At 34.0% G+C, this 21,656-nt stretch overlaps 2 protein-coding genes across 3 annotated transcripts; one reads left to right on the top strand and one right to left on the bottom strand.

The window, feature by feature from the left end:
• Positions 1–1,078: 1,078 nt before the first annotated feature.
• Positions 1,079–2,022, top strand: LOC106795138 (uncharacterized). 2 transcript variants are annotated; one of them, XR_001383379.3, is made up of 2 exons: positions 1,079–1,350; positions 1,568–2,022. XR_001383379.3 is itself a non-coding variant. In XM_014763690.3 (2 exons), the coding sequence occupies exons 1-2, from the start codon at positions 1,256–1,258 to the stop codon at positions 1,838–1,840; spliced, it is 402 nt and encodes a 133-aa protein (XP_014619176.1). In that variant the 5' UTR covers positions 1,241–1,255; the 3' UTR covers positions 1,841–2,022. The 2 variants fall into 2 exon arrangements, 1 of the variants encoding a protein (XP_014619176.1); XM_014763690.3 differs by having other exon boundaries at positions 1,241–1,350; positions 1,534–2,022.
• A 10,870-nt stretch (positions 2,023–12,892) lies between these two features.
• Positions 12,893–20,379, bottom strand: LOC100810379 (BEL1-like homeodomain protein 8). The gene is made up of 5 exons (XM_006591067.4): positions 20,137–20,379; positions 17,667–19,027; positions 14,899–15,302; positions 14,726–14,786; positions 12,893–13,852 (listed from the first exon to the last, which is right to left on the bottom strand). Exons 2-5 carry the CDS (start codon positions 18,951–18,953, stop codon positions 13,298–13,300), a joined length of 2,307 nt encoding a protein of 768 aa, XP_006591130.1. The 5' UTR covers positions 18,954–19,027; positions 20,137–20,379; the 3' UTR covers positions 12,893–13,297.
• Positions 20,380–21,656: the final 1,277 nt, after the last annotated feature.

Here is a 21,656-nt window from a genome sequence, read left to right as displayed (position 1 = left end):
GCCCTTCGTCCGTGTGTTGCTAATCGAGAAAGGCAAAATAAAAGCCCCTACCTACCAGCGAAACAAAAACCTTGTCTTGACAATGCCATTCATTACACATTTTCAAGCAAGCAACACCAGTGCATGGGTACTTACCAATTCATACAATCGGACTGCGGCACGACACACCTTGAACAGGGCTTAGTGATGGGTCACAGACTTCTGTTCGACAGGGCTTAGTGATGATGGGTCACAAACTTCTCGTCGTGGGTGAAGAGTGGGTGAAGAGTGGAAAGGGATGCTGGTAAAGACCAAAGGGGACGCTAGGTGAAGAATGGAAAGGGATGGCTGTAAAATCCCTAATTTGAGGGAAATAAAACAAAGGCGGTTCCTTATCCAAACCCGTCGTTGAACATTTTTTGATATTTACAAAAATGCCACCCAGCGAGTTACTAAGACGGTTATTTATAACCGCCTTAGAATTTACGTTGTAAAAAATTATTCTCAGCTTTGATAATTACAAGTTTGCCACCGCGCCACTATCTAAGGCGGTTTTGGATAACCGACTTAAATACTACGTCGTAAAAAAACATTATTCTAGTAGTGTCTTTCACTAAATGTAGAACAGGAATTTAGATCTTCAAATATATTTATTCAAATCAAAATGAGTGAAATGGGTTTTCGGGAGTAGAAAATCCACTTAAATCCTAACATCTGTTTTCCAACTAATTAACAGGAAATAGAGACCCTAAATTATCTTCCTTCTCTTCTTTCTTAAGCTTAATATAAGGTAAATATAACCAACACTAAATCACAACTTTCTTGTAACCTCACTCCATTAGTTAGACACATCACTATAACAAATTATTAAAAAAAATCTTAACAGTAAAAGCGTCCTTATTGGTCATTTTTATGAGGTAGATTTGAAATGATTATTCTACTTATTGGTGTTTCCCAACATTCAATCAAGTTGGACAGACCACATACATTTTAGGTGGAATTATTTGATTTAAAATAGAAAAGGAAGAAAGAAAAGAAATCAACGATACAATTCATAACCTATATGCACCCATGCCTCTTCATTATAGGTGGAATTTCCCTATTTAGTCCACATAGAAATACAGACAACCACATCATCATTAAAGTTGTGTATTTAACAACTTTAATGGGCATCGCACTTAATCTTTGCCTCAACGTCAATGGTTTCAACCCCACCATGATATTGCTTGAAACTTACTTCCCAATTGACTCTCACATTTAATTTCATTCCATATATATGCCCCTATCTAGCCCTTATTTAAGCTCCTTGAGCCTCCTCCTTTCTGCTCAGTGTAAGATAACACAAAAAATTAAAGTTCATAGCATCAGCTGGTAAGTTAACTAAACATGCTTATTGTTTCTTGAAAGATCATATCAAATTTATGTGTATCCACAAAATCTGTTCTATCTCATGTCCTTAATATTTAGTACGAGCTAGTGCCTAATTTTACAGTATGAGCTCACTTTTTCTTGTGGCTAAAACATATTAATTCTTGATTCCCCTCTTATATATAGTATGAGCTTACTTTTTCATGGTATGTGGCTAAAGCAAAAATTACTGTTGAAGAGAATGAAGCTTGTGGTGATTGCACTAGTGTTGATGCTGGCAAGCTCTTCTGTGGCTATAAATAGGATGAAATTTGTGCCAAAATTGGACGAGAGATCGGAACTGAGTAATGAATCTGATGATAATGATCACCATCAAATCCCTCGAAAGGAGTATGGAAAACCTGGATCTGGCCAACGTGAAGTGGATGAGGGGTTTCGTCACGTCTACACCGCTGGCAATGACTATGGCACACCTGGCCAGGGAGGAAATTAAATATTAAATGTTATTAATTAGTATATATATTAATTAAGGATGCATTATAAAGCTGTATATATGTATGCATATGTCTTGCAGTGTTTGATGTGATGAGTAATGAATGCTAGCTGATGAGTGGGTGTTGGTAATTAGATATTCATGTAAGTAATAATTAGTTAGAGAATAATTTCACTACTACACATAACATCTTTAGTTACATATTTTTGTCGAATACTTATCAAAGATTTTAAACATATAAACTATAAATAACATTTGATAAAATATCATAAAAATATATTAATAATATTTATTTATATTTGATAATATTTTTTAAATGTTACGAAAACAATATTTTTAATAAAAACATATTAATAATATTTATTCATATTTGATAATATTTTTTTAAATATTATGAAAAATTTTAAACAATATTTTTAATAAGTATTAGACAAAAAATTATTACTAAATATCACATATATTGTAGTGTTTATCAACTTAACTCGAGGAACTATACGTTTGTACGACGCAAACCCTGGTGATTTTATGTACGTGTCCATATTGGTATGTAAGAATGTATGAGTTGGTACCCTAAAGCTTTGTGATTCTACATATGTGTGCAATTACACAATCAGAGTTGTTATTAATAGTAAATAAGAGAAGACTCTTGTTTGATCAATTCTATATTTGTCTGTCTTCCAACCATTTCTTTCAAAAGTCGTTCTTGATTGTTTCTGTGATTGAGTTACGACCATTAATTAATTGCATGAGTGCAAAATTTTTGAGATCGCAGCATAGTTTCATCAGAGAAAACTTTTGAATAGGTATGACATATAAATGTTTTTTTATCATGTTATTGGTACCAATTATTTATCGACTTTATCAATAACTAATCTTTGTTGAAAGATCTGACTGATTATTTTTAATGAAATTTTTCTTTTTTAATCACATTTTTTTTCATTTACAATATTTAAACTTGAAACCTTACAAAATGAGTTTAATATCATTTGAAATAATTACTAGAGTTTGATTTTAGTATATAGATGCATTTGTTAACCATGCAGAGTTTGACTTTTGATAACGCCTAAGGAAAAAGCTTTGTAATCAAAAGAAATAAAGTTTAGTTTGTTGATATTTTTAAACCTTTAGGAATTTTAATTAATTTTTAACTCTCGAATTAGAGATATTCTTAATGTACATGCACAAAAAGAAAAGAAAAAAAACGTGGGGGTGGGGGGATAAAAACTAAAATCAAGATGGAGAAACAAATCAATAATCTTAAGAAAAACATATCGTTTATTTAGTTGATAAACTGTTTTTGGTTGATATAAACTAGAACAAAGAGAGTTAAAACATTGTTTAATTTTAGCTCTGCTGATAAGGTAAGGATTTCCTAATTCTAGTCTATAACATTATAGAAAAAACTAATACTTTTACCAAAAAAAATTATTTACTCTAAAGTGAGGAAATAGATAAAGTACTGAAAGAATATAAGTTGTTAATTTAAAATTAATAAAGATTATAATGTACTTTAATTCAAGTTAGTCGAAAAACATTGGTTCTTATTTAACTTAAACTCTAAATGAGGAAAATTCCCTTCTACTTCATTATTGTCAAAATTTTGGTCATTATGTTAAATTTTGTTAATTTAAATTAGTACACGTGTTAGAGTACACCCTATGCTCTGAATAAATCATTAAATTAAGATTAACAATCAGTATTATTAGGAATCACTACAGCTAGCATCTTGATTAAGAGTTTTTATAAATTAATCTAATGTAATGCAAACCCGAAATCGAACCCAAAAAGCTCAAAATTGAAAATAAAATAAACAAAAAAATCTATATATAAGATGGATTAGATTTTGGATCTAATTAATTTTTAAGGAAAATATAGTTGAATCCAACCTTTTTAAAAAAAAATCAATCCAAATAGATGTTGTACTCATGCGTAAATTTTATTTATGAATTACTATACAATTCATGGCTATGTAAATAGAAGTTTTTGCCTAAAAAAATGGCTGTATAAATATATAGATAAATATGAGAGTATAGTACTAATTTATTTTATTCACGATCCCATCTTGATCAATTATGTATTTTCATGTGGTTATCAGTTTCAGGAATATTATATTGTTACTATTTTTTTACACTAAAATTTTGGGCAAGGAGATGGCGTCTTAATGCAAGACAAAAAAAGATGATGAAAAAGTTCTTATAAAATACTTATATTTACCTCATAAAAAAATAAAAACTTAAACTTATGATTTTTCATATATGAAAATTGTTAAGCTACTTTATTAAGGATTAAATGTCTCTTTTATTACTTATAAAAAAACACTCAAGATAGAACCATCTATATTTATTATTCTTGTGCTTAATTCCCATTCCATAGTTAAGTAGCAAATTCATTATTAATTAATACATGCATAACCAAATACGCTAGCTTTTTGGATGATTCATAGGTGGACCAGTGCCCTTTGCTATATGTCCACTATAGCTTCTCTGATTCACTCTTTCTCTTTTTAATTTATTAGTTTAGATTTGCACTCCTTTCTATTACTTAGCACTCATATTTTTATAATTAATCAGGTCCTAGCTCAGTTATTATGTGTCATGATCAGGTTAGGTCCGATAATGTGAGAACACTTTTAAAATTGATTTGCTAAAAACACATTATCATTGGATTTCCGGTTCACACGGAATTATTAAAGTTGTTTTTATTGAGTACATTTTGTCATGACATTAGATAGACTCTTCAAGAAGGGAATTTAAATTTCCTTTCTATTCAATCTAGTTTATTGGATGAAGGTTAGGATGAATCATTATAAGATGATCCATTGTGAACTATGATTAATGATTTTTAGATTGATATTATATCCGTAATATTACGGTACACCTCCACATCATATATAGTATTGTCTCTCTTTTTCTTTCCAACAATCATCGTCATTGACCACCATTTATCGCCATTAGAGGTAATTTTTGGTTTTTATCTTGTTATTTCCTCCTTTGATCCTAAAACCAAAACCTATAGTCACCAAGATTAGCTAGTTACCTAAGGAGAAGAATAGCACTCCAATATGATATTGTCCTATACACCAGTTTAATCACGAGGGAGTCATAAGGTGGTTTGGTAGTTGGTGGAGAGACATAAGGGTTGGAGTGATAAGAAAGTCATGAGTTCAAATCTCTCCCTACTAACAACATATTAATTGTCAACATTCAGCAATAAAAAAAAAAAAAGTTTAATCATGATAAGGCAAAGGCAGAATATCTAGTAAGGAACATTGGCCGCAACAAGATCAAATCCTGGGAATGAGGCTTTCATTGCATCTCTTTCGATAACTTGCATAAAGCAAAACCCACACGTCATGTTTTCATTCTTTTATTTTCTTGCTTAGGGATTTCATCAAACATTTGAGGTGCGTGGTGAGTTAATTAACACTTACCCTAATCTTATCTTGGAGGCCACGTTTGAGGATGCGGTTCTCGAGAATTTGGGCATACAATAGTCGATCTTGATGGCTACCACGTTGAAGTGCAAGTTGTGGTTTTTGCCCGACACCAAGTTTCAAGGGTGTTGAATCTTAGCTTCAACAACAGTAATTTTGCCTCCTTCTACGAGCATGCACATGCTTGCGCGCGAGTTTTAGTTGGAAGATGTCATCTACTTCAACAACGAGTTTCCTTAGAGCATAGGCATTTCCATCGTTAGGTCTGTTTTTCAAGGATTGTGTCAGTGTGGTGTATTGCGGATTTTCGAACGATGGTCGATCTCAATGGCTACAACTGTGTGGATGGCTTTGAGAAGATTAAGGGGGAAATTTCGAATGTCGGGGCCTATTTTGAGGACTGTGTTGGTAGGGTGTGTTGCATATTTCTAAATGATGGTATCCAACCAGAAAGGTTTGTTTGCGGAGGGAAATTGTTTAGTTCAAACTCCTACGACATGGTGTGAGGAGCGATGATTGCGTGGAAACGATTTTTGGTTTGGGGATGAAAGGAGGAAAGAAAAAGAAAAAGAAAAGTCGTCACCAAAAATCATCTTTCAAGATGAAGAAAAGTGGGGGCTGACAAGGGTTGCTAAGTAGAAGAAGAGAGGTAGTGCTACAATGTCGAGGGTGTATTATAATATTGTAAACATGTGATCAACCTAAGGATCATTATTTATGGTCCACAATAGATCACCTATTAAGGTAATCTCCCATAGTTTTCTATGGAGTATTGGAGATTCCATTAGCAAATTTGTATTATTTAAAGGGTTTTTTTTCTCCAAAGTATACTTGTGTTAACTCGTTGACAAGTATACTAAATTTGTCACAAGTAGTAAAATATTTGGAAGTCCGAGTGTCAAATCCACAGAGACTTTGTTTGTACTTAGATTAATGCAAACACAATCTAAAAGCAATAGATAAAGAATTTAAAATAAAGATAAGAAAATATAGTAGATAAGATAAAGATTTAAAAGAAAGGATAAAAGATTTAAAGATAAATATAGAAGATAAAATATTTAAATTAAGATATGATAAAGATAAGAGAAAATAGAAGATAAAAAATAAGATAAGAAAAGTAAAAGATAAAAATAGGAGATAAAATCAGAATATGATAAGATTGGGACCTGGCCTGCCTTGTTTGCCTATGATGTATGAGTTTATGATTTTACTTTATCAATTTAGGTGACTTTGTTCTACCCACATCTGTTCAATTACTTGCTCCTGATTCCTCACGATGACAGGCCTATTTTATATTTATCTATCTTTCACAACTTCCTTTGCAAAGACTCAACAAATAAGATGGATAAGTATGAATTCTAGATGTTTCCAAGAATGCATGGGCATAAAATAATCATTCTATTCCTAGCAATGACTTCCTTATGGAATCCTTTCTTTTTGTTTTATTAGAAGTTACCATCTTCCGATTGTCTAACCCCTAAAACCAATGCATGCATATCTTCTTTAAATCTTATTTAGAAGTTACCCTCTCCCGAGCGTCTAACACTTTAAATCTTATTTAGAAGTTACCCTCTCCCGAGCGTCTAACCTCTAACAGAATATAAAGATGAATAATGCAAGATAAAAGCAGAAAAGATAATAGAATAGAAAACACATTTGCATTGAATTGATAAATAGTGAGTATATCATACATCGCTTGGCTTTTGGGCCTGCCAGACCCTAGCTAGAGGCTTAGCCACTCATAGTCATTGAGGGCTTTACAATGAGAAAGGGTGAAAGAAAGAGAGGGAGTAAATGAAACCTCTAGGAGAGGGGGTTGTTGTGTGTTGTTCTTTTTTGCTTGGCTTGACTCCCTTTCTATAGTTGTTGTAGTGGACTTGGGCTTATGCTAAAAATTTTCTTTTTTGATATTTTTGATATCTTTTGGATTTGTTTTGCATGTAATCATATCTTCTTGAGATTTCTTGATATTTTGTATATTTTCTAGATCTTTTTCTCCTTTAATCTCTCCTTTTCATATTTGCAAGACATAAATAAGAAAAATATCAAATCTTAATATTTAAGCCAAAGATAACTGCTAAATCAATATTTTTAAATATATTTTCAATATATTTTTACTATCAAAATAACTCATATTTAGCAGTTATCAAAATCCCCCAAATTAAAATTTTGCTTGTCCTCAAGCAAAAATAAAAATGAGAGCAGACTCCGAATGCTCCAACACTTTCAATAGCTACAATTTTTTTCAAATTCTTTCAACTGGTCCCTTCTGTATTTGCCATAATCTCACAATGGAAGCACAAACAACATCGAGATGAAAATAGTTAGTATCGAAAATTAATCAAGTTGGCTTGCCTCACTTTGCTCACAAGGTTAGTGTTTCTTTCTGCGCACAAGTGTCTGGGGTGAGTGTTTGAAATTTTACGACCTGCAATTAAGATTCCCAAATTTGCACTTCATCTCAGTTAAAGTTATTCTTACTTACACTTGGTGGATCACTAAGGACTTTTAATGGCTTGTAACGGGGCCCGTCTAAACAAGAAATTATGGTTTTTCTGGGATTTAAAAAACTTAGGATTATAAGAGAGCATGCATCCTTAGAAAAATTTTCACTTATTTCCTGCCTAGGCTTATTTATTTTTCAGCCTTTATTCCTCTAACAACACTTTTCTTCTTGGCACTTATGACACCTCTCTTTTTCTGCCCTTATTTCAAAGTTTTTTTTTTATCTTAGCACTTATGACACCTCTTTTTTTATGCCCTTATTTGCAATCTTTTTTTTATAAGAATACTTTGGGCTTACAAGCTTCTGAGGGTGCCTTTTTGTGTGCTGCTTTTTTTTGGTAAGAATACTTTGGGCTTACAAGGGTGCCCTATTGTGTGCTGCTTTTTTTTTTAGGCAAATTCCCTTACGAATCCCCCAAATTAAGGGCTTATCATAACTTGAAACCCTTAAGCTCTCTTAGAACCCTAAATCAAGGTCAAGGATATCAAAATTAGGCTCAGGGGTTTATTCAAACAAATCATTATTACTTTTGGCTCAACAGGGGTGCAAGGGATAAATTCAACACAGGTTGGCTTTTTGGCTGAGTGGCTAAAAGAAACATGGCCTTGATCATATCCACCTTATGCAAATAATCTAACAGTCTAAGAATGATGCAAAATTAAGAATTTAAAAACAGACGTTCTCTCATAATTAAGTTCACACAGCTCACCGTGACAAGATAAAGTTATCGGCTTACCGGACCATGATCTCTTTCCATCAAGCTAACCTTTTCTCTCTTTGTGATTCATGTTCCACTGTTTAACTGACTCTTGCTTCTAGGAAACCAGTATTTTCACAATTGTCATGCAGCATTTCAAGTGTTGAATCCTTCAGAAAAAGCCTAAATAGTGACTTCACAAATATCATGCAATTTTTATTCAATGACTAAATTTAAACCACTGAAATTAAATTGCTGAAATTAAAATGCACAAAATCAAAATAAAGAAAGGAAATAACACAACTATCCTAAAAAAAACAAAACACATAATGCAATTAACTAAAAGAAAGATAGGGTAAGAAATCATGGGTTGCCTCCCAGTAAACGCTTCTTTAACGTCATTAGCTTGACGAATCAAATGCCTTCAAGGTGGCATGAAGGTCACATAGAACACATCTTTCTTGCATTTTCGCCTCTTAGCTAGAGACGCCATGAAACTCATGTATGCCGGAAAAACCTTCCATATTGTTGCAAGGAAAATGTTGGTGGTTAAGGAGAGAAGGACACTTAAGGGTTTATCATGTTTTCCATGTCTTCCTTCCTTGACAATCACTTGATGAGGAGTGGTATTGACTTGGAGAATACTTTTTTGTTGAATTTCTACTTGTGAGTACTTCTCCCATTGTTGTGCTTTCTCCTCTTTTCTTTCTATCTCTTCCTTCTTTTCTTCTTCCACATCTTCCTCAGTTAAAATTATCTTGCACTCCTCTTTGGGCTTCATCTCAGTATTGACCGCAAAGGTTTCGGTGGGCCTTTCAACAACTAGCTTAGCTAGTTGTACTTCCAAATTTCTAATTGCTGCATCAATGCTCTTCTAATGTGACCTTGTTTCCTGCATGAACTGTACCAATAATTCTTCTAGCCTAGTGCTTTCTTCCTGTGGGTTGGGCTCTTGGTCGCGTAGAATGACATAATCATTGGCCGTCATATTCTCTATTAGCTCAATAGCTTCTTCTGGAGTCTTTAACTTGATCTTTCCACCGGCTGAGGCGTCGAGGAACTGCTTGGAATGGGGTTGCAAGCCATCAATAAAGATGTTGAGCTGGACTAGCTCGCTAAACCCATGTGTAGGAGTCTTCCAAAGTAACCCATGAAAGCGATCGAGTGTCTCACTGAGGGATTCATCTGGAAATTGATGGAATGAAGAAATTTCCATCTTCCTTTCAGTGGTCTTTGACTCTGGAAATATTTCTTCAAGAACTCCTCCACCACCTCGTCCCATGTCCCTAGGCTATTCTCCTTAAACGAGCGAAGCCCTATTTTTGCTTCACCGGCCAAGGAAAAACAAAATAAGTTGAGGCGGATGGCATCTTCAGGCACTCCTGCTATCTTCACCTTGTTGCAAATGTCAATGTATGTGGCCAGATGTACGTATGGATCTTCACTTGGTAGGCCGTGAAATAGATTCCCTTGAATCAGCTGGATCAAGGAATATGGATATGAGAAGTTGGCCACCTGCACCTCTGGTCTAGTTATGCTGGTGAAGTATTGAGGTATAATAGGACTAGAGTAATCCTCTAGCGTCATCCTCTTTGGACGATCTTCTGCCATGATGTGTTCTTTAAAGAAGGAATGTGCACTATTCACAAAAGAAACAACTACCGTGCACGTTATCACAGAATAAAAATTAATTTTTTTATATATTTTTATTTTTAAAAAGAAAAGAATAAAATAAGAATGAATAAAGACAAAAAATTGAAAAATAAAATGAAGCACAAAAAAAATAGATAAAAACAAGAAAGAAAGTAAAATAAAAAATAGAAAGTGAAAACTAATTGCTTTAAAATTGGAATATGCTAATAATCAAGTACGAAAAACAAAGTCCCCGGCAACGGCGCCAAAAACTTGTTAACTCGTTGGCAAGTGTACCAAATTTGTCACAAGTAATAAAGTACTCGGAAGTCCGAGTGTCGAATCCACAGAGACTTTGTTTGTACTTAGATTAATGCAAACCCAAAAGCAATAGATAAAGAATTTAAAATAAAGATAAGAAAATATAGTAGATAAGATAAAGATTTAAAAGAAAAGATAAAAGATTTAAAGATAAATATAGAAGATAAAATATTTAAATTAAGATATGATAAAGATAAGAGAAAATAAAAGATAAAAATAAAAGATAAAATCAGAATATGATAAGGTTGGGACCTGGCCTGCCTTGTTTGCCTAGGATGTATGAGTTTATGATTTTTCATTATCAATTTAGGTGACTCTGTTCTACCCACATCTGTTCAATTACTTGCCCTTGATTCCTCACGATGACAAGCCTATTTTATTTATCTATCTTTCAAATTCCTTTGCAAAGACTCAACAAATAAAAAGATGAAGTATGAATTCTAGATGTTTGCAAGAATGCATGGGCATAAAATAATCATTCTATTCCTAGCAATGACTTTCTTATGAAATCCTTTTTTTTTGTTCAGTTACCCTCTTCCGAGTGCCTAACTCCTAAAACCAATGCATGCATACATTTTTTAAATCTTATTTAGAAATTACCCTCTCCCGAGCGTCTCAGAATATAAAGATGAATAATGCAAGATAAAAGCAGAAAAGATAATAGAATAGAAAACACATTTGCATTGATTAACAGTGAGTATATCATACATCGCTTGGCTTTTGGGCCTGCCAGACCCTAGCTAGAGGCTTAGCCACTCATAGCCATTGAGAGCTTTACAATGAGAAAGGGGGTGAAAGAAAGAGAGGGAGTAAATGAAACCCCTAAGAGGAGGGTTGTGTGTTGTTCTTTTCTGCTTGGCTTGACTTCCTTTATATAGTTGTTGTAGTGGATTTGGACTTGATGCTAAAAATCTTCTTTTTGATATTTTTGATATCTTTTGGATTTGTTTTGCATGTAATAATATCTTCTTGATATTTTGGATATTTTCTAGATCTTTTTCTCCTTTAATCTCCCCTTTTCATATCTGCAAGACATAAATAAGAAAAATATCAAATCTTAATATTTAAGCCAAAAGATAACTGCTAAATAAATATTTTTAAAGATATTTTCAATATATTTTTACTATCAAAATAACTCATATTTAGCCGTTATCAACTTGCTAGCTATAATGACTTCTGGGCCTTGGCTAAGGATCTTCATTAATTGCTTTTTTTTAGTAGTAAATATTAGTTGTTAGTTTTTGTTAACGGGAAAATTTAAGCCCATAACCTATCCCATACCTCTTTCACCATTTATCATCAAGTCAATCTTATAACTTCCTATTTACATTTTGCTTACTAGTGTTATTGTTGTGCAAAAGGCACCACTAGTAGGGGTGTTAAAAAAAGTTAAATTAAACCAAATTGTGCGAAAACAAAACCGAACTGTACTATGACCAAAACTAAAATGTTTTTGCACGGATTCACAAGAGATTATAAGAGAAATTTTACTCCATTATAAATGGTTCGGTTTTTGTAGTTTGATTCGGTTCTCAAACAGTTCAATTCAATTTTTTACAACAACAATTCAGTTCAATTTTTTTATAAAATTGGTTGAGTTTTTTATGGTTGACTTCAGTGTTGTTAGATTATTTTTTTTAATATCCTTAATGCTAAGGAGATAACATCAAAAGGAGAGGCATTTGACAATTGGCCTACTATTATGAAGATTACGCGACTATAAAACCCCACGTAGTGGGTTTACAAGACTATATACCACTCAATGTCTGCCATCACTTGGCAAAACTTAGTGGGCCTATAATATATTCTAAAATGCATTGTGTATCTCAAAGTGCATGTTTGGGTCTTCACTTCCCAGCTAAATCTGATTCGGTTACTTTGAACCAAATTCTCAATTTAGGAGATAAGCGTCATACTAATTGTAGTAACTGAGTGTAAATTAAAACAGATAATCGATGGTTAACTTTACACCTGACCGATGGGTTTGAGTAAAGATCAATCTCAGTAAGCACACAAAGCCCAAACTAAGTCTCACTGTATGTACCTTAAATTGAGACAAGCTGAATCTCGATCACCTAAACTAAGTTTTGTTTTCTTCTTCCTATTGTCATAAATTGAAAAACTCGATCGAGTCACGTAAAAATTCATCAACACCATGAACACAAGGTGATCCACAGCCATTAAACAATTTCTCCCAAATCACATATCATTTCATAACCCAGCTATTCATGTTTCACACACAATCACCTCTCTGATATTTACTTTTTAAGGTGGAAGAGAGAAAATTGTTTCCCATCACAGTGAAAATATCTTCCACACCACATTCCTTTTAAAAATAATACAATGCCTCAAAGAAAGTATATCCACCAAAGAGGGGAATGAAAATTGCTATTAGACATGAACGAAAGGAAGAGATAAAGGGGCGAGAACAGGTATAGCAAGAGTTGTAGTAGAATTTACGAGTGTATAAATATTGCTGTTCTTTTCTTTTTTACGTGCCCAAAATTGCGTTGAGTTGAATATTACAGAAATGTGAATGCAAGTATTATATACCTAAACTTAAGTTGTCCTTGCCTTTAACCCCATCTTCTCAAGTTTAACACATTGGCCACTCCTTCCAAATACCCTACGGAAGCCTGCCAATGTTGCAAGGATAGCCACCCAATTTCAGTTCACACGCAATTTCTCTGGCACAAAAGCAAAAATTGGAAGGTAAACAGCTTACACAGTATCCCCCGTTTTCCTTCTCAAGCAAATGTAAACAACTATTTTTTGCCACATTCACTAGAGTATGTTTTCAGCTGCAAAAGGGTCCAAATATTTTTCCTTGACCCTTTATTATTCCTTCCCTCGTAACAAAATATCTAACTAGCCCACAAAGTCATAGATCATATGCCCTCCAAATTGACGCCTAAGCTCCTCCTCTTGTTGCAATTGTTGTTGTTGCACACCTTCAACACCATGCCTAAGACCCAAAGTGAGTGACACTGATCCAAGACCCTCAAGTCCACTTCTTCGGTACGGCATAAACCCCATCACAGTCCCATCCATGCTTGGTGTTGTAGTAGTAATCTGGCAGTCCAGTTTTGACCTCTTCTCTTGATTCCATTGGTCTTCTTCCATTCCAATTTGTTCCTCGTTGCATGCAGAAGAGGATGACCCCATTTCCAAACACTGGAATTGCTTTTCAGGGATTGCATGTGAATGTGATGCATGGGCGCCACCGAACCTGTGAGCAGGTTGGTTATCAGATTTGGGCTGGTTGTTGCTGCCTTCAGAAGCAGAAGCTAACTGGTCATTTTTACTAGAGGTTTGGTGGTGTTGGCGGGCTTCTGTTGTCACGCCTTTTGTTTCGAGCATGTGTATTTCCTCAACCATTGGCTTCCACACGCGGACTCGAGCATTTATGAACCAATTTGATACCTATGTTAATCAGTTACATTGTTATTTCCAGGTTTCTTGCAGTAAAAATTTATACCAGCTAGCTTGGAAAGGATATATATATACCTAATTGCATCAAAATAAGGAGAAATTATTATATACATTGTCAAACACCATCTAATCCCAGTCAATCTCTACATGATCGTGTGTAAAAATTATTACATGGTCTGAGTCGATCTCCACCCGACAACTATATTTTTCAATTTACAAAATAGAACTAATAACATGTCGCAAGGAGATTGGTAGTGACCCCATGGTCCATACACAATAATTTCTCCCAAACTAGTCATATTGAATTATCACATCTCTTAAATGGACTATGTGGGAAAAACTAGACTGCTGGTTTTAACAATGTCAACCATAAAATATGCTTAACTCTCGTGGCAAAAACTAATAAGAACCAAAACAAAACAAAAATCCTTAATGTGGGTTTGGCTAGCTGGCTTCATAATTTATTTTCAAATTCACATTATATGCATACCTCTATTACACATTAGAAGGAACAATGTTTAGATAAGGAAATGGGTGAAAACACAAACATGTTATTATTTCACAAATTCCTACAGAAATTTTGCAAATAAAATGAAAGCCAATGCATATTTATAATCATTAATAAAAACATGTCAGCCTAAAAGCTTGAGAATGAAAAACAAAAAAAGAACAAGTTTCCTAATTAGCTAAATTACAACGTCAAATTTTGATGAGTTAGCAAACATTTGACTAAATATTTGACCCACTTATTGGACCCGCTTAGAAGCAGCCAAAAGAGCATGTCAAATACACAAATTCAATCAAACAAATAGATAAAGGACTATAGACATAATAATGAATTCAAAAGGAGTAGACCCTCCAAACCTGGTTTCGTGATAGACCCGTTTGGGTAGCCAACATGTGTTTATCAGTGTCCGTGGGGTACCTGAAATGAAATTGAACAGCAAAAGAAACCCATAATTTAATCTCCTTTTTCTTCTTTTGGGCAAACAGAAGTTTCATAGTTTCACACTAGGTCACAGAGAAAGAGGGCATACGGATGAAGAAAATGTTCAAATAGCCAAGCTTTAAGAATTGCCACTGAGCGTTCTGGTAAGCCCCTCTGGGGCCTCCATACGTGTTGTTGGGGCTCAAGAAAGTTTATGTTAGCTCCTCCAGATTTGTTTTTTTGAAAACTTTGGTCCATGCACCTTAGCCTGGCCATGTTGTTGTCAAATTTACTACCAGTACTTGTGGTTGGTATTGAAAAGTCCTCTCCCAAGACTTCACATGTAAGCTTCAGTTGATCTGAGATTGCATTTTTTAGGCACCTGAAGTGTTTTGACACTGACTTGAGAGCCAAGGAGACGTACGGGGTAGCCAAACTAAGACCTGCCACCGACTCGAATGATTGAACAACCATCTGCATTTGTTGATGGTATTGCTTGTATCTCCTAGTAACCTATCATGACTCAGTGCAACAAAACCAAAACAGCAAGTTTAAAAGCATCTCCATAAATTCTAACTAACAATATTATAATTAAGCACAAGAGAATTGTATTATTCTAAACCCAAAAAATCAGAAACTCATCCCTTAAAAATTTCATAATTATTGGGGAGTTGTAGCAAGCCTTGTAAAGCAGTGGTGTACAACACATGATAACAAGATATTTGTATCTTGTTCTAACAACCACAATTATTCAGGAAAAAAAAAATTATTCAATGTGTGCTGAAGTAGATGACAAAAACTAACCACTAATAACCCACCCAATTTGAACAAGTTAATAGCCTGATAGTCCCTCAAACTCTTTTCTTAGCTAGAGACTTCGGAACAAAGTACTTTCGGAAAGCGGAATATATACACAGTTGAAAGGTTATTATCTACAAGTACTGTTTTTGCATATAGACTTAGGATTTATAAACAGCTTATGACAAGAAGCGAATCCCATCCATCTTGAGCAACAAAGCTTATTCCTACTATTAAAACACAGCATGCACTATCTTCCACTGCCTCAAAACTAGAGCAATTTGCAACAGTAAATACCGCAATTTAACGTAACCTATGTATCACCTCTTTCAACAGCTAAATCAAAATGCTACCAAATAAGGTACAAGAAAAAACAGTAAGATCTATCCTGCTTGATGCATTGAGAATTGAGTTGAGAGCAATTTCTTCAGAATATTTATTTCAAAAAATAACAAAAAAGAATGTCTTTAGAGTACATCTGCATCTAAATCAACGCGGGCGTGAACAGGTGAACATGTGTAGATGCACGTGAATGAAAAATAGTATATTTTAAAACTCTTCAGTAAGCAATAATAATTTATTATGTATCAAACGCAATTATTTTGTAGGGAAAGGATAATTAGCAAGCAAGGAAACAGAGGATGGAATGTTCTCTAATATTCTCTCAAAATATACAAAGAAGGAAAAAAAGCACAAAAAATATCAATGCAAGAGCATTCGAGTCATTTTCATACGATTAACTAGTTCCCTTTACAAAAATGCATTTAATTCCATAATAGTTCCAAATTACGGAGGTAAATTAACTTAATTTGTTTGAGAAAATTACACACACAAAAGAAAAACTTAAAATTACTTCTAATTTCTAATTTTGAAACTATGAACAACTTAACTAGTTAATATATTAAAAAGTTATTAACAAGCAACTATTTATCAACATAGTTCATTATTAATTGGAAAATGTTTACGGAGATTTTCATTGTTGTGACTTCATATTTTTATGGATATGATTATAGATTGAGTCCAGCAAATTAACAAACTTGACTCCTAAAAATGACAAGATATTCAATTAACAAGCAAATATGAGAATATCTATATTTGTACCAAGAAGAGAACAATTATGAGAATATGAATTAATCACTGAACGAGGAAAGAATAACATGACAAATGACATACATATTACTCCACAGTCCACACAATGGAATCTTACACAGAAACAAAAAACAGTAATAACAGGAAGCTCAAAAAGGATCTATTCATCATTCCACAAGAATGTTCTCAACTAATTCAAATTAAATTAAAATATCAAAACTCAAATACTATATGACACCGTCAACGCAAATACTATATGAACACATACCAAAATCAATTCAAATGGGTATTGGACCTTGTCAGTTAACTTCCACTCTTCTTTTTAAGGTGCGGGGCAAGCCACTCTTTCGGTAGTAAATAAATTACACCCCGGAACAATGAAAATTGAAAAACAAAGCAAAAGAACGAGAGCAACAATAACAAAGACACAACAAAAGAAAATTAGAAAGTAAAAAATCAAAACTTAATTTGACCAGAGCTTCTTGAGGAAAGGAAAACAACAGCATTAGCCGAAACCAAAATGTCAAAAGAACAACAGCATTATTACCAACAATTAGGAATATAATATTTTGCATATACCAACAATTCAAACCAATAAGAATAAGAAAACAACAAGCTATAAAATTAGAGACACGTCGAAATTAACTAACTATCCAATTCAACAAAACACACAAATATGCAATTTCATTTTTTTCCCCATATTCTCAGGACGTGAAACCTAGTTGTATACATCTTTGCAACCTAACTTTTCAAGAGCTTTGCATCCACAGTAACCGACACACCAAAAATGACTTCTTGTTGCACACGGAAGTTTTAAAGCATTTGGCCTTTTTTCACCTATGTTACTCGAGTAAAAATCACTGGCAGACATTAAGCCATATACCAAAAACACACTAGACAAAAAAGTAAAATAAATCATAAACAGACCAGAAGGGTTACTATTATATATACTACATGAGCAGTGTGAAAAAAAAAAAAAAAAACACCAACCTCCTCTTGCATGTACAATAGTTTTGCCTTGTTCTTTTGGCACTCTGGTCGAGAAGAAAGACAAAAGCTACTCGCGGCTCCGCCATCAGCGCTATTATTATTATTATTATTATTATTATTATTATTATTATTGTTGTTGTTGTTGTTTTCGATTGAACAATACAACACAGAGGATGAAGCACCCGAATTGCCACCACCTTTTGCAGCACTTTCATCAACATTAAGAGCAGTAGCACAAGTAGAAGCAGAACTGACATCTCGAGAGACCCACTCTGGAACATCACAAATCCCTCTCTTTGCAAATTTTGAACCAGATTGACAGCACCATTCATCTAACAGCTGTTGGCACGGCCTCAAGAACCTTGAACTCTTCAAAATCGTGGCGTAACCAGTGAAAGGACCGAGAGGGCCAACATTTCGATAAACAGTGTTGTTGTTGTTGTTTGAAAGCGCATTCAGCTTCATGGTCGAGGAGGGTGATTTCACAACAGACCCTTCATCAAAACAAGGCTTGGATTGTTGTTGTTGTGAATTTGATGAGAGCGACAATGATAGACCCTGATGAGTATGATTCCTGTCATGTAACTGTTCATCATTATTAATCTTCTTGAAACCCAATGGAATATTATTATTATTATGTGTCCATAAATTAGCACCCCCAATGCGTAACTCGTTGTTTCCATAATGAAGCACAGATTCACCATGATGATTATTCCCTCCCCAAACGCCATAAGCCATGTCCTGCAAGGCATTATGGTAAATTGGAGACGAAGAAGATGAAGAAGGAGGGTATTGCATTTCACCAAACTGCTTCTGAATTTCTCTATTGGCCATTTCACTAGAAACATTGTTATTGAGCTCAGAAGAGTAAAGGGAGTTGTTGCTGTTGTTGTTGTTGCTGCTGCTGCTGTTGTTACAATTCAGCATCCAACTAGCACCCAAGTTGCGTGGTTCACATTGTTGCTCCTTTGGGGATGATGAATGAGGGAACGAAGTTGAACCATACTGAACCATCATAAGCTCTTGACACTCCAAAGGGTTTCTAGGAGCAGATAAAGGGTTTGGAAAAGTGATCATTTCCGATGAATAAAGTGCTTCATCAAGCATGTTGCCATTTCGAACGCTTCTTACTTGAAGAAGATCCAAGTTGAACCCTGGTTGTAACGACAACTGTTCTAGGTTGTTGGGGAACTCTTGCAAGTGTTGTTGTTGGGAACTGTTTTGGATCCTCAATTTGTCGCGCCGAAGTTGCTGCGCAACATGCAATTCGGGCCTTAAGCTGCTCATTCCAACCACCTAATTCCACCACTCCCAAACAATGCCTTAACGATCACCCAGGAAGCCCCATCACAAGTGAATATCTGCATCACGCATAAGAGAGAGAGAAAACAACGAAATTAGAAACAAAAAAAAAATACTAATAATAGTAAAAAAAAAAACCCTCTCCTGCATCGAGGCACAACCATCACCACCTTATTTGTCACGAGTACATATAGTTTAATAATAATAATAATAATAATAATAATAATAATAATAATAGTTTTTATTAACATAATTTCGACGCAAAATTGAAATTAAACTAAAATTATACTACAGACACGCTGCAGCAAATTAGGTTCAAACTTCAAACACGAAATATTTACAAGAATATCATGAAAGAAGAAGAAAAAAAGTGTTAATGAAGAACCCGATTGACATAGAGCTTCGTTTTCGTTTAGTTGTACTAGGAGAAGAGGTAGAGTTGATTAATTTATTATTATTCAATAATATCGTGAAATTAATTAATAAAGCTACTTGTGCTTGTTTTTGTGCAAAAACAAAAGAAAGCACGAGAGATAGCAAGCTTCTAACTATTCCAACCACCAAAACCGAACAGTGCAACCAACACCCTCCCAATCTATGTGTCGGTAAGATTGAAGACGAAGCACCCACTCACATAATATAACTCACCCAACCCGTAAAACCTAAGCAAGTACCCCAAAAAAAAAAAACAAGAACAAGTTAAAGCTCTCACGGGATACGTAAAAGCACACCAGCTAGTGAAACCCTAGCTTTTGATCCACCCCTCCAACTCCAACGGATCTAGTAGGAGTCCAAGTTCCAACAACTCACAACTTCCTTTAAAAAAAGGTAACAAAAGCTTAAGAAGGAAACACCTTGAGAGTGGTGCATACGCTGAAACTAAACAAGGAACAAGAAACAAGAAACACGAGCATGTTTTTTTTTCGACAAATATTAGCCATTAATTATTAGTTTTTTTGTTTGCAGTGATCGAAATCACGATATTTTCCACTTCTCTTCTCCTTTAATCACCCAATTCACTTTATATCTCAAGAAACACAAGCACCTTGAATTTATTTATAGGAAAAGAAAACTACTTACAAAATAATAATAAGGAAAGAATAAGAAAGAAGATTATGTGTGCAAGTGTGGTGGTGAACGAGATAGCATAGTGGGTAGTTTATATTACCGTAGGTGCGATCGAAAAGAGGGGTTGATGAGATTTGGTGGGGAGTGTGAAGATTCCGGTTGAGAAGGTGGTTTTGTTGTTGGTGTTGGTTTGGAATGGGAAGTGAGAAGAAGGGTGAATGAAGCTAAGCAGTGCTACAATGATTGCAAAAGCGATTATGGGCCGTTACATTTAACGTCTAAATTCAACATAAAGTCACTATATTTTTTTATTTATTATTTAATTTAATTTTATATTTTTATTTACTTTTTAGGTTTGAAACTTCAGCGAATGCGAAGAAAAAATATCATAATGTGTGACGCTGGTCTCGTGACTCGTGAGTGGGGTGAAACTCCAACATTTGTGGTCCGTTCTTCTCTCCCTCTTCGTTCCACAGCTTCTTCCTTTTGTCCTTTTTGTTTCTTCGTATTTCCGATTCTGTCACTGTCTCCTCCTCGACCCTCCTAAACCAGAAAATTTGTGGCGACAACAACAACAACATATGAAACATGTATGTATGTAGATATCTTATCTAGGAACGAATGAAATAAAATAACAGTTCGTTCGTTCGTTGTTTCAATAATGGCTTGTAACTATTATCCATAAACTTTAACCTCACTTTTTGGGTTAAAAGTAAGTTATGCAATAATAAAATCCTAAAAAGGAGAGAGGAGTTTTCACTCTGGAAAGGATGGATTTTCCTTTGATCTGGACATACAAATGGAGAGACTAACAAAACAGATATTCAAACCTTGTCTTGTCCCAAACTCTTCACAACCCACACTTTAATTACGACGTAGGTGTAAATTGAAAAACTTTATGAAAACTTATAAAATCTTAAACAGTCAAAATTAACCTTTTATCTTCGATCTCCTACCTAACGTGGGGCCAACATTTTCAAACCAAGAGAGAAAATCTGCAAAATCTATACGCATGCTCCAAAATAAGAAAGTCAATCGAGGGCATTTTTTTTAAAGTAATCAAGCCCATATATTTAAAAAATGACATTTTTTTTCCAGAGATTAATCTTTCTTTTTCAAAAGTTGTCAAGAAAATGAATGGTCATTTGTAGAAATAAATTAATCGAATCATATATTAAAAGGTGCTGTACCTCTGCCGAGTGTCCGTTTTCACCATATACATGCATAAAGAGAGAGACTTGAACAAGATCATTAAATACTATATTTATTAAATGTAATATATGAAATGTTGTGATTTTTAAATATATAAAAGTATTCAATATTGCAGTAAAAAATTCAATATTGATAATTTTAAATGTAATTTATATTTATGAAGTTAATTAAAACAAAATTTATAAAAATATAAATAAATTTAAAAGTAATTTTAAAATTAAAATAATTTATAGAATGTAACAAATTCGTACGCAGTGGATAAATAAAGTTGTTACTACGGATTTGTGACGCAAAACATGAGGTTGAAAATTTTGCAATTTATTTGGCAAAATTTTTGGCATTTTTCGACTCTAATTCAGGGTACAAAAGTAAGTTTATAAATTTTGCAAACGTAAAAGTGAAAATAAG

The sequence above is a fragment of the Glycine max genome, chromosome 11 (assembly GCF_000004515.6).
Source record: "Glycine max cultivar Williams 82 chromosome 11, Glycine_max_v4.0, whole genome shotgun sequence".
In the NCBI taxonomy this organism is placed as follows: domain Eukaryota; kingdom Viridiplantae; phylum Streptophyta; class Magnoliopsida; order Fabales; family Fabaceae; genus Glycine; species Glycine max.
This window is presented reverse-complemented; position numbering and strand designations above follow the sequence as displayed.